The sequence below is a fragment of the Phocoena sinus genome, chromosome 1 (genome assembly GCF_008692025.1).
Source record: "Phocoena sinus isolate mPhoSin1 chromosome 1, mPhoSin1.pri, whole genome shotgun sequence".
NCBI lineage: Eukaryota > Metazoa > Chordata > Mammalia > Artiodactyla > Phocoenidae > Phocoena > Phocoena sinus.
The window spans coordinates 100,883,023-100,896,440 of record NC_045763.1 but is presented as its reverse complement, the minus strand read 5'-3'; the positions used below and the strand labels follow the sequence as shown (position 1 = coordinate 100,896,440).

At 42.3% G+C, this 13,418-nt stretch overlaps 1 protein-coding gene across 10 annotated transcripts in view; it reads right to left on the bottom strand.

The window, feature by feature from the left end:
* Window positions 1-12,441, bottom strand: part of LRIG2 (leucine rich repeats and immunoglobulin like domains 2) — a 112,573-nt gene extending 100,132 nt beyond the window's left edge. For 7 of the 10 annotated variants that reach the window (XR_004349702.1, XR_004349700.1, XR_004349703.1 and 4 more), the window contains exon 1: window positions 11,981-12,433. Coding sequence is in view for 4 of the 10 variants with exons in the window: in XM_032630676.1 (XP_032486567.1) it covers window positions 11,981-12,219 (239 nt within the window). In the remaining 6 variants the exon portion in view is untranslated. Of the gene's footprint in view, window positions 1-8,295 lie in introns of all 10 variants that reach the window. The other 3 variants (XM_032630710.1, XM_032630686.1, XM_032630714.1) reach the window with 3 other exon arrangements.
* Between the last annotated feature and the right edge of the window lie 977 nt (window positions 12,442-13,418).

Genomic DNA, 13,418 nt, shown 5'->3' with positions numbered 1-13,418 from the left:
ATTATACAATCAGGTAAAAGTCTGATCAAATATACCATTCTCCTACAAACTTTCACCTTACATTCTTAACTATAGCCTCCATTAGGGCTTATATGAACAAATTTTGGATGTAGAATACTAGGTAGGGGAAGCAGTCCCCATACAGACATAACACCCATTCCTATAAAACACTCAGGTAAAGAAGATACAACTTAAAGCCTGTTTAAACAGTCCAACCTTCATAATCCTATCAACCCTTATATTTTTATGTTCTCAGCTGTATCAGGTTTCACCAGTGGGTTTTGGTATCACAGTGCAAGATGATCTCCTATCAGGAAATCCTGGGAACTTCTCTACCTTCTGATCATTTTATCCACTCTACTGCAAAAGGTTTTGGGGTCCCCCCTTCGTGGGTTGAGCCAAGGGACCCTGGCCCTTTTGTCAATTTTTTTTTCTATTTTTTGGCTGTGCCGCAAGGCATGTGGGATCCTAGTTCCCCGACCAGGGATCAAACCCACACCCCCTGCAGTGGAAACACGGCATCCCAACCACTGGACGGCCAGGAAAGTGTCCCTTTCTGTCAATTTTTATCTCATTTCATCTGCCTAACCAATGACCCAAGCGTTTGCTGGTCAAGTTTCTCACTGCAATCTCAGTCTTTGTATTTTTAGATTTCTTCAAACTAAACAGAGCAGACTTCTTTGGAGACCTTTAATGTTGGGGGATCAGAAGGAGGTCTTTCCAGCCTGCCCAACCTTGGGTAGTGCAGTAATAAAAGCTTTGTTTTAACCCCACTAATGTCTGTTTTATTCATTCCATTTCTTAAAACCATCTAAAGCCTTCCATTCTGCTGGGTTGAATTCCATGATTCTTCCCTATTTCCTTTGTTTTGCTCCTAACAATATTTGCTATTCACCTTATTTCTTAGTAACTGTTTAAAAATGTCCACCTTGCTAAGATCAGTTCCCTGACTCCTTTGCCTTTCCTCATTCTCTTTTTAACTAACCTAATGTTTTTATTAGCATCTTTATAAGATCCAGAGGGGAAGCTGAGGCAGCCAATACATAAGGCTTCCCCAACTGTCCCCTGGTTTTGCAGCAGTAAGGTTATATGGGGTGCCCATGTAAGAGTTTCCCCTTAATCACAGCATTTACCATAGACTGGGTAACAGGCACATTCAGCAAGTGAATATCCCAATTATCATAAAGATAATCCCACATGGCTTATACACAAAACATATCATCTGCTTCCACTTGGCATTTATTGGAGGCGGCGGACAGTCCTCTTTCTCAGGGATAAACAGACCTTACAGTGGCTTCTGCCCAATCCATTAGGCTGGCTGTTCCCTCAGGAATAAACTACTTTGTGTCTGGATCACATATGGCCATCAGTGATTGTTCCATAGTGACCTGCGGATCCTCCATCAACCTAAACACGCTTTTCCCCACTGCAGCATCTAAAACCAGATACTGCTCCTAAATTAATGACTCTCACAATCCATTTTTATTATTTTATTTTTTTAAAAGTCTTTATTGAATTTGTTACGATATCGTTTCTGGTTTATGTTTTTGGGGTTTTTTTTTGTGGCTGCGAGGCATGCGGGATCTTAGCTCCCTGACCAGAGATCAAGCCCGCATCCCCTGCATTGGAAGGCGAGGTCTTAACCACTGGACTGTCAGGGAAGTCCTTCACAGTCCATTTTAATAAAGGTTCTTCAGGAAGCTGATGTTACTGATCCACAAAATGAAACAACTCCTTCACACTGTACACCCTGATTTCAGTAGTTTCTTGGTTTTGCCCTCCCCGCACACTGACTACATTCTTGGTGGCCAGAGGTCTTAGAGGTACTTTCTGTTGTCCTTGCTTAATTTTTCCCTTGGTGGGCAGCTTTGAGGCTAGTTACCAAAGCTCAGACTTAGTGAAATCTGAGCTTGGTCCAGCATCAAGGTCTGACCCAGCACTCTCTTTTAATTTCACTTTTACATATTACTTATTATTACATTATTTCAATTTTAGCTATTATAATTTGGTTACCACAATAACCAAGGATTAAACAGTTCATCTTTTTCTTACTAGTTTCCCTTTCCTTATGCATCCAGTGAACCAAGAGGCCAGGAATTGGATCCATCTCTAAATTCCATTGGTAACTTTTACCTTTAGTAACTTGAGAGCAGCACAGCTGCTGCTCCATACCATGGGTGACCATGTGGTCACCCAGGAATCAAAGGTTCTGGATCCCCTGCCCTTTTATCCTCTCTCTTCCCAAACCACATTTCCATGAGCCATATCCACTCTAGCAAATCTCACTCCTGTGATACCAAACATCTAGGAAAAATTCTGTGTTAAAAGAAGAAAAAAAAAATTCAATGACACGTGTTAAAACCTGGTAAGAAAGACTTTATTCAAGGTGGTGCAAGTTATCTGTAAGGGTATAGGGACCACTATGATGAAATTTTGCAGTGGGGGGAAAGAAATTGGGCTCAACTCCAAATACCGCATGGGCAAGTGTGAATTTATAGCCATGGAGCAGCAGGGTGGACAAAATCAGTGGATGGAAAACTGGAAACAAGGGTAAGGGGGCTTCTGGCTAAGTAGACCTAAGTGGATTCCTGCTGAAGACAAGCCACGGTGATCAGACATCACCTGGAGGATGGTGGAACATGAGAAACCGGATCAGATATTAAGGGTGATCAGGTATCAAGGGTTTCTTGCTAAACTGACTCAGCAGGATTCCTGTTAAAACTGCATTTTACAAGTAAGTATACAGATGAGCCTGGATGAAGGTGGTTCAGGAGTCAAAATTTAGTCAAAGAATCTTTGTCAGGACCCTTTCTTGTTCAAGAAAAGAAGAGACATTCTTCTTTCCTCTGAACAATATGTCTATTTTCTCATTCAGTAGCCTTTTGCTCATTAAGGACCAGGTGAACCTTCTGTAGGGACTTGGTATTATATTTGCTCAATGGTACCAGCAGTCAGGTATTTAATGAGGGGAGTTTCTATGAAAATAAAAGCCAAAATTAATAGTTAGAGATCCAGTTTCTCAGTCCAGAGGGTAGCCAGTTGGGATTCTTAGATTTGAACTTGAAGCATCTTTAAAAGGTAGAATGAGGATGGCAGTGGCCACCTGAAGATGTTTCCTGGTTTGCAGTTTGAATGTCTCTGGTAATGGATGGCATTAAATGTTCTGATGAATTCTGTAAGTGGTCCACACAGTAGGAGGCACAAAGGTTGCCCATATACAATGTGTTGTGCTCTTTTTTTTTTTTAAGTTTATATCAAGTCATCCAGCTTCAGCTTGCAGGATTTCAGGAAAAGGGCAATTTTAGTTCTCAGTGATGCCACGTCAGGAGAGTGGGGGAAAAAAAAACTGGAAACTTTAGTTTGGAGAGTTAGAGTCAGATACTGGAGGAAACCAGAATTGAGAATGTGGTAAGGACTGGCCAGTGTGCAAGACAGAAGCCACAAGGGTGCACTACAGTTTTACACTGAAAGAAAAAAAACTTCCTTCTATAGTTAACCTTTTATTTCTTGTTTACATAATTCTGGTCTCATTAGATTTGTCCTGATTATTCATGTAAGTGCAGCAAGAATAGTGATTGACCATATAGGCAGGCTCTTTTTGAGTTCGTTTTGCTCAAACTTTTCATAAGGAATCTCAGATTACGCTTTTAAAAGCCTCTCGAGGCTAGGAAGCCAGCTCAGGAACTAGCCACCAGACTTCATCTCCCATTCCTAAAGATTCAGGTGAATATCTCTCTTCTTGATGTCCCCAGGATATCGTAAGGTTCCTGGACCTGCCAGGAAGTGACTTTCCTTACTCACCTATGAGGCTGAGAACCCTGTAAGCCAGACAGCAGGCCAGTTTTTCCAAGAGCACCGGTTCCATGAAGGCAACCTTAGTCCCTTAAACCAGATTCTACGCACAGTTCACTCTTAAATATAACATTTCAGTCAAAGCCATGATAATATAACCTATATTTCCAACTGTATCCTCTTACAAGAGCACATTCTTATTGAACTTAAACTACCACATTGTCATGAAAATAAGAATACTGGCTAAAAGTTTCTGAATTCTGGAGGAATCAGGTAGGGAGAAAAAGTAATTGTTTCATCTTTGTTCACAAAGGTATTATCTACCAGATTACTGTTGTAAGCTATAGATAACATAAGAGAAAAGAAAAAGGTTATTTATTTGTTTGTTTTTAATTTATTTATTTATTTTTGGCTGCGCTGCCTCTCCACTGATGCATGGGGGCTTTCTCCAGTTGCAGCTAGCGGGGGCTACTCTTCGTTGTGGTACGCGGGCTTCTCATTGTGGTGGTTTCTCTTGTTGCGGAGCACGGGCTGTAGGTGCACGGGCTTCAGTAGTTGTGGCGCACGGGCTTAGTTGCTCCGCGGCATGTGGGATCTTCCCGGACCAGGGCTCAAACCCGTGTCCCCTGCATTGGCAGACGGATTCTTAACCACTGCGCCACCAGGGAAGTCCGAAAAAGGTTATTTAAATCTGAAGAGCAAAACATTAAAGAACCAGTAATGTTTCAAACAAAGAGTGATAAAAAAAATTATAACCATCCTCATCAGTTTACTCAGTCCAATGTAATTAATTCTTGTTCTACTTGATCTTGGGTTAACAGTTTCATAAATCCATCAGCTTCTTCATTACTTCTGGAAATTCTCTCAATCTCGTGGCATGGCCTTACTGATGGCATCATGGAGCATTCTTGCCTGTGGCTGACTGTTTATGCTTTCAGAGAAGAATGAGAGTAAAACAACTTGTCCGTGAATGAAAAAAGACTTAAAATGGCCATGGTTAAAGTTCTGATGAGAGTTCACTTGATAAGAAAAATTAGTTATTTCTGTGGCATACAATATTTTATCATAATAACCAGACAACAAGGCTATTTTAAATCTCTATGAACTTCACACTTTTCTGGAAAACCTATTATTAGTAACATATATCCGTACATGTATAACCTAAGAATATTTGTCCTCATTTATTTGACTATGCTTCTCATGTAATTTAAAATACCAAATGAACCTAATTAGTTTAACATATTCTTTTACAACGTGAGAGACATATCCTTTGAGATTTTCCAGGGGCCTCTGGAAAGTCTCAAAGGTAGGTCAAAAAGACTCCATTTAGAATTTGATTTTGAGAAGTTGTCAAAAATACTGAAAAGTTTAAACACTTGACTAAATAAGATCACAGGTCACTGTGAAACAATACTTAGTTATCCATTTAAACAAAGTGACAAAAGATTTCAAAGGCAAATACAGAAAGTCACATAGTTGTTAAAAAAAAAAAAACTTAGCTCTTCTAATATTGAGAAAACTCAATGTTTTAGAGTAATCAAAGACCTGATAAAGACAACATGAAACACAGGAAATTATTTTGATAAGACACAAAATCTTTGTTTCCTAGGTAGACTACTTAAAAGGTAAACCTTTTTACAGTTTCTTAATAAGAACAGACCAAGAATCCAATAAAACTTTGGGATTCTAGTTTTGCATCAATACACTTTTGTGTTTGTTTTTTGGCCGCACTGTGCAGCTTGCAGGATCTTAGCTCCCCAACCAGGGATTGAACCCACCAGGGAATGAACCCAGGCCGAGGCAGTGAAAGCACCGAGTCCTAACCACTGGACCACCAGGGAATTCCAGTACATTTTTGATATTAAAGTTCACTTTTTTTTTTGTAACTTACAAATAAATCCATTCAATCTCAGCAACTTAACCAAACACAAAATTCCTGTTCTGCAAATCTTCTACAACCATTTTTCTAATATCTATTCCGTTTTTGTACTGTATTTTTCCTCTTTCTCATTCTGGAACACATTCTACCTTAGAATAAAAACCTTTTTTTCCCTTAACTAAACACATCCTTCATACCTTGCATACAAAGTTATTTCTCTTCATTCTTACAGTTTCTAGTAGTTTCATTTACATATATTGATTATGATTTTTAACTATTAATAAACTTTTTTTTAACAGAGAAAACTAGGAAGTAGGCAATTGTGGTCTGTCATGTATCAGTTTTCTGTAGTAAACTAGTATATTTCTGAATATACAATTTTGCAATTTCTAGAGGCATACGGTTCCTCTTAGTACAATTTTTGTGTAGCAAGAGAATGTTTACTAATAGATCCAAATATCTTGTTTCTTTGTAACATGTAAAAACAAGATGCCAAAAGTATATAAACTTAAATTTAGGTTCAATAATGAATGCTTTAGTAGTTTATCTTACTTACAAATGACTTTGATTTTTATTTTAGGCAGACACAACACCAAACAAAGCCAGCCATCATCTGAAGTTATTTCCCTATTAACTATTTTTTATAACACATGCATGTTAGGCAAACATCACAAAAGCAAAAACCTAAAAAGTTATATACATGGTATTTCCCCCTTTTTTATTTTACTGCTGTGCTTGACATACAGGAAGCAATTCATTCTTTTGTACATTTTGTTCTTAGTTTAGATTTAATGTCTGCACCATATTTAATGCTGACAACTCTGAAGACATGCCTGTTCTTATTTTACCAACAATTTTCAAATTAGCTTTATTTACGAAAAATTATCCCAAATCATGTAAACTTAAAACACTGAGCTTCTCTGTTTCTGAGAGTTTCAGGAATACTTAATTTATGTAACTGCTCATTTATCTCTAAGCTAATTTGAACAGGATTGGATTTTATAAATTAATTTGGTAATACCATCTAGAAGTAGAAAAACAGCACACCTCTACAACATATATACAGACATACATAAACATACAGACAGATGCTAATAGAGATCTTAAGTTTTCACTGGAAAATTTTAGTCATGAGTTAGTAAAACATAGTAATACAAACTCACTGGTTTATATAAAATAATAATCTCTTGTCTTTTCTCTACTCTATGTTTTTATGTGAATTGTGTTTATGGCAAATGGGACAAGTTTAGGTTACCTGTTTACCAATTTTGTACAGACCACCTTCCGTTGCCCTGATATGTAATCTTATGGAGGCTATGGACCAAATTTTAGGTGTTGACCAAGGAGACACCTAGAGGCATCTAGAGGCAGGTCTCCAAAGCCCATCCAACTGCTGAAAACATACAGTCTATTTCCAATTAGCCTTTTTCCTTTTCAGCTTCAGGTAGTTGTTTTGGGGGGTCCCTAAGTTTCTTAACAGCCTCTAGTGGAGGGCAGGGGGTCCAAAGATCAAGTGACTATAAAGATTGAGGTGGAGGGCTTCCCTGGTGGCACAGTGGTTGAGAGTCCGCCTGCTGATGCAGGGGACACGAGTTTGTGCCCCGGTCCGGGAGGATCCCACATGCCGCGGAGCGGCTGGGCCCGTGAGCCATGGCCGCTGAGCCTGCACGTCCGGAGCCTGTGCTCCACAACAGGAGAGGCCACAGCAGTGAGAGGCCCGCGTACCGCAAAAAAAAAAAAAAAGACTGAGGTGTAAAAAGGTCTGGCAGGGGATAGAGGATGAAGGGGCTTTGAGAAGGACATATCATAGTATTCAAGGGAATTGGAGGAAATACTGAAGGTGGTGAGAGGGCAAAGGAGGAGCAGAAGCAATGAGAAGGGAGGCATCTTAGCGGAGCCAGTGTAGAGAGATCACAAGTTTCCGAAAGAAGCCAGTGAAGTTCCACATTATCCTCAACAAAAGCATGCCAACAAGAATGGAGGGAGACAGAGAATATACTCAGCAGGGGTTCAAGAAGGGGGTTTGAGCCATCTAATAAGTTCTCATGGGAAAAGCAGGACCCAAGAGAGGGAACAAAGAGGCTTCACAGAGAGCCAAGAAAAAAGACTTCCAGCGTAAGGAGTCAGGGAATAATAAAAAAGAGCCAGAAAGAAGAGACTTCCAGCCCAAAGAGTCAGGGAATAAATAATCCCCACTCAGGAAAAAAAGAGCCAGGAAGGAGAGATTTCCAACCCAGTAAGTACCTTTCAGACAAGAAAACCTAGGACTCTAACTGAGCTTTCTTACAAACAGAGAAACCTGGGACTCTAACCCAGCCTGTGTTTATCTGGGACTCTATCCCAACTTCTGGAGTATACAGTTGACCTTTGAACAACACTAAGGTTAGGAGCACCGACCCTCTGCAAAGTTAAAAATCCACATATAACTTGTAATTGCCTTCCATACGTGCAGTTCCTTTGTATCCAAGGTTCTGCATCCATGGATTCAACCAACCATGGACCGTGTAGTACTGGAGTATTTACTATTGAAAAAAATCTGCATATAAGTGGACCTACACAGTTCAAACCTATGTTGTTCAAGGTCAACTGTACTCAGACTCTTAACAATCAAAATCTGTCCTTACCAGCTTCCACGGACCTTAGTCCGGAGCAACGATTCAGGAGTCGGACTCAACAATGGATCCCCGATCAATCAGTCAGGAGTGAAGATAAAGGCTTCAAAGGTACGCACTTAGGGTCCTGGGTGAGAGGTCCGGGGGTCCAATGATGAATCTGATCCTATCCCGAGTTGTGGCACCATAACTGTTAAAAGGAAAAAAAATACTCAATGATACTTGTTAAAGCATGGTAAGGAAGACTTTGGGGGATGGGGCTTTCTCGATACATAAAGGAACCACTACAATGAAACTTTAAAGTGGGGGAAAGAGATTGGGCTTAACTCTGAATACTCCATGAATAAGAGAAAACTTATAGCTAAGGAGCAGAGTGGTGTCGGTGAATGGAAAATTACTAAGAGAAAACATCTGCTAAGGGGGTTTTTAACTAAATAGACCCAAAAGGATTCTTGCTGAAGACAGGCCAGGGTACTCAGATATCACCTGGGGGATGGTGTAGGAGGAGGAATCTGATCAGACATTGAGGGTGGGGGACTCCTACTAAACTAACTTAGCAGGGATACTGCTAAAACTGCATTTTACAAGGGTGTGCACAGATGGCCCAGGATAAGGTTCAGTAGCCTGACTAAAGTTTGCTCAAGCAAAAAATTTTTGTCACTGGTTTCTTCCTTTACTCACACACACAGTACTTCTGACACTAGATGTGTGCTTTTTCCCCACACCAACCAATTCTCCAACACCAGCTAGATGTCCTGCAATTCAATTCAATTCTGACACTAACTGGAGTTAGTGCAGACCTCACTGGTTAAGCTCTCAGTCCCATAAGATGGCCTCCCACTTCAGAAACCAATCACAAGTCGTAGCTCCCCATGTTACCCACAACTTCTGTCCAACTTGGCTACAAATTGGAGGTTGCCACGACCCCCTTCCTTGGACTCAAGCACTGTTAGAGTACCTCACAGAACTCAGGAAAACACTTACTTATGTTTACTGGTTAACTGTATAACAAAAGACATGATAAAGGACACAGATGAACAGCCAGAGGAAGAGATACACAGGGCAAGATCCAGAAGGGTCTGGTGCAGGAGCTTCTGTCTCCATGGAGCTGGGATGCACCACCCTCACAGCATACCTCCTGGTAGGTGTGTTCACCAACTCACAAGCTCTCTGAACTCCATACTTTGAAAATTTTTATGGAGGCTTCACCACATAGGCATGATCAATTACTACCTCAATCTCTAGCCCCTCTCCTCTTCTGTAGGATCCGGGGGGTGGGGCTGAAAGTTCCAAGCTTCTAAGCACAGCTTGGTCTTTCTGGTGACCCACCCCAATCCTGAAGCTATCCAGGAGCCCACCAAGAGTCACCTCGTTAGGTCAAAAGATACTCCTATCACCCAGGAGATTCCAAGAGATGTAGGAACTCTGTGCCAGGAATTAGGGTCAAAGACCAAACAGAAAAAGGAAAGGTGCTCCTAGTTCTCCTATCAGTTTGGAAATTATTGATACAAGGGTTTCAGGGGCTCTGTGCCAGTAACTGGGGGCAGATACATAGTTTAAAACCCAGGGTTAAGGAATTTTGTCTACCATCTTTTTGATGATTGCTGCAAGTCTGAGCATTTGAGTTTGAATCACTAATACATTTAAAGCATTGCATATGTTTTAAAAATTCAAAATTACATAAAGAAAACCACATGTACCTGTTTTATAGCTGAAGGCAACTGATGAAAAATATTACATTTCTCAGTTTAAAACAGCACAACCTCATCTTTTAATATTCTAAGAGTTCTTCTGCTAATGTAAGACTTCCATCCAATTACATTTCTACAAGAGAATTGCTCTCCAAAGCATTTCACTTCAACTGAAAATGTCAATTTCATTATAGGACATTTAAAATTTTTGAATGTCATTTGGCTTTAAGCAATTTGTCTTGATTAAAAAAAATCAAACCTAGACACAAAATAAATGTATCTTACATAAATGTAGATACCAAATAAATGTATCTTAAAACTATTTCTAATTATTGTTTATCTACCAATGGAGGATCTTAAAAAGTAGGCCACATTTATTTCAATTACAGCTAAATGAAGTTGTTTTTAAACCTGCACCAGATTTAGTCTGTCATAATCAGATTCAGTTTGTCATAATCAGGTAGTTGTTCCAAGAATTTCTTAGAAAAAGGTAGTTACTGCATTACTAAGATGTTATGCTAGGTTTAATTCAGACTATACTGCAACTGATATGAACTGCTAAATTTTATTTGCATCAACAGAACCAGAATTAGCTACAGGTGTCACTATCATAAAACAACAGGAAACACCTTATTACACTGCAAATCTATGCTACTACATTTGGTTATTTAAGTTACCTTAATTTTCTCAAGGAATTTATGAGGTAGCTTCCTTTCCTATCTAACATAAGCTATTTGCAAATGTATACACACTTTAACCTCTGCAGAGACAGACCTTCTATTTGTATTCCATTTCCAATGGAAATCCAAACATCCCCTCATATTTTAATCACACCTCGAGCTTTTTTTTTTTTTTTTTTGTGACAGGTCTTGTTTTAGAGATGACTCTGTTAGAAGTCTGTCAATAAATACATTGCTCAGGGCTTCCCTGGTGGCGCAGTGGTTGAGAGTCCGCCTGCCAATGCAGGGGACACGGGTTCGTGCCCTGGTCTGGGAAGATCCCACATGCCGCGGAGCGGCTAGGCCATGAGCCATGGCCGCTGAGCCTGTGCTCCGTAATGGGAGAGGCCACAACAGTGAGAGGCCCGAGTACCGCAAAAAAAAAAAAAAAATACATTGCTCAGTTAGCAGCAGAGAAATAACCGTATGTTAGTGGTTAACAAGCCCCATAATTGCAGCATTTAATACCTACTGTTGCTCCTAATGCCACCAGGCTGACTCAGACTAATGAGCTCTCCAGGTGCCACTAACACAGGCCTGTCAAGGTGATCACTCTGCAGTGGAGTCTCCGGAAGAATTCATCCAACCATTGTACTTGCTTCTCATACATAAACAAAGAGGACTGATTTTTAAGGTCTTTGCCACAAGGCAATGCATTGAAAACAGAACACTTAATTTTTTAACAGATACGCCTTCCCTTCTTTACAAGGTGAATCCTAAATTAGATCACAAATGCTATTTATAAAGATATTTGTTCAAGGTGGTACTGGATGTAGTTAACACATTAAGTTTTAACCCAGTTGTCAAAAATACAGCACAAAATTAGCCAAAACCGGAACTACAGCCAAAAAACAGTTCATAAGTCTTTATGATCGTGGTTATAAACTCACGTGCTTGGGGACCATTCAAGCTGATGCACAGGATGATGCAGCCCAAAATGAGCGAGGAGCCCCAACCATTCAAGAGCCAATGCCGGAGCCCAGGACCACTGAGTCCTTAACAGTATCGCCGCCCCAACTCCTCCCAGCCCAGAAATCAGAGACTCCCTGCTCCCAAGAATTTTAACCCTGGTCTTCGTACAAGTCTCCAGAACCTGAACACCAGGTTTTCAGGCTCCAACCACCACCACCCCGCAACAAAAAAAAGTTCACAACATCGCATTGGCATTCCCCTTCAGAACTTAGGCTCCTGGCCGCGCCCCCCGACCAGGCCCGTCTCTCTCCTGTCCTTCGAGGAAAGGGAGCACCCCCCCTTTCCTTTGGTCCCCCGCCCGGCAACTCTACTCACAGGCTGACGGCGTCGGGGGGCAGTGAGCTCGACAGCGCCCTCCAGCTGGGCGCTGGCAGTTTCCTGCGACTGCAATCCAACAGAGGGATGCGGCAGGAACAGGGCGCGGGGCAGAGGCCTGCCCGGGCGGCCGGCAGCAGGAGGAGGACTGCCTGGGCGAGGAAGAGCAGCCGGGAAAGCAGTCCGGACCCACACTCCAGCAGCGGCTCCTCCCGGACGCCGTGGGGCGCCGGCGCCATTTTTCCCCACCCGCCGGCCTGGACGCAGCCCAGAGGAGCCGCCAACTAGAAACAGCAGCTCGACGGAGACGTTTGGCGGCTGTTCGACCACCTAGAGAAACTGCTGTCGCCTGTACCCTCTAAAGGCAGCCGAGGGGCGGATACAGGTCAGCAGCGGGGGCGGTGGCCGAGGACACAGGGCTGAGGACCTACGGACAACGCTCCTCCGCCCCGCCCCACGACGCAACGTCTTCACGCACAGGAGCCAACCAATCGGTGCCACAGGACGGGGTCGCGTCGGGGGCGGGACTCTACGAAGGACGGGGCTGGAGACAGTGAGCTCCTTAAGGAGGACTTTAAGGTGCTCAGCTCTTCGGGGAGCCCCCTGGAGCTGCGTCGCCGTTTCTCCGCTGGAGTGTGCAGTGGCTCCTTAGGAGGGAGTGAGGGCTGAAGCGCTGAAGTCCTAAGTCCTGATTTGAGATGTATCTACTATAGTAGTAGAAAAGGATCTTTTATCTTCTCCCGGCACCAAGAAAGGGGAATGGCAGAAGGGGTGCCTTCCAAGTCGCAAACACTAAGGGGGTGCGGGAGCTTTCATGTAGCCCACGGCCTCCAGAGCCGAGCTGGGTCCTCCTCTGCCCCTCCTGGTCTGCAGCTTCTGCAATCCTGCAAGTGGAAGGAAACTCCCACTCTCCTAACAGAAAGCAGGTTACCACTATCAGTTGATGGGCTCTTAAGCTCCTCAAGGCAGATGCCCTGTTTTTGCATCTGTGTACCTCCAGCTTTTGTTGTCTTGGAATTCAATAAATGTTGATTGGGCTGCACTTGCAAGGCATGTCTTTAAGGAAAATACTCTTCTTTCCTCTGTTTTGGAGAATGCTGTCCTATATTTACACTCACTCAAAAAAGCAAGCAGGGCATGTAGATAAAGAGGGTGTCGAACTGTCAACAAAGTAAAGGCTGGATGTAAGGAATTTTTTTATTCTGAAGCAGAGGCTGTGGAAAAACTACCAGGAACAGTGAAGTCTGGCCACCTTGTTAGTGCAAGTTCGTGTGCCTGATGCACAATGAGGCCAAACAAACCAAAACGTCGGAGTCTGGAGCAGAGAAAGGTTTATTGCAGGGCCACTGAAGGAGACCGGTGGCTCAGGCCCAAAACCTCCCTGAGCTCCCCAAAGGGTTTTGGCAAAGCATTTTTAAAGGCCAGATGAGGGTGGCGA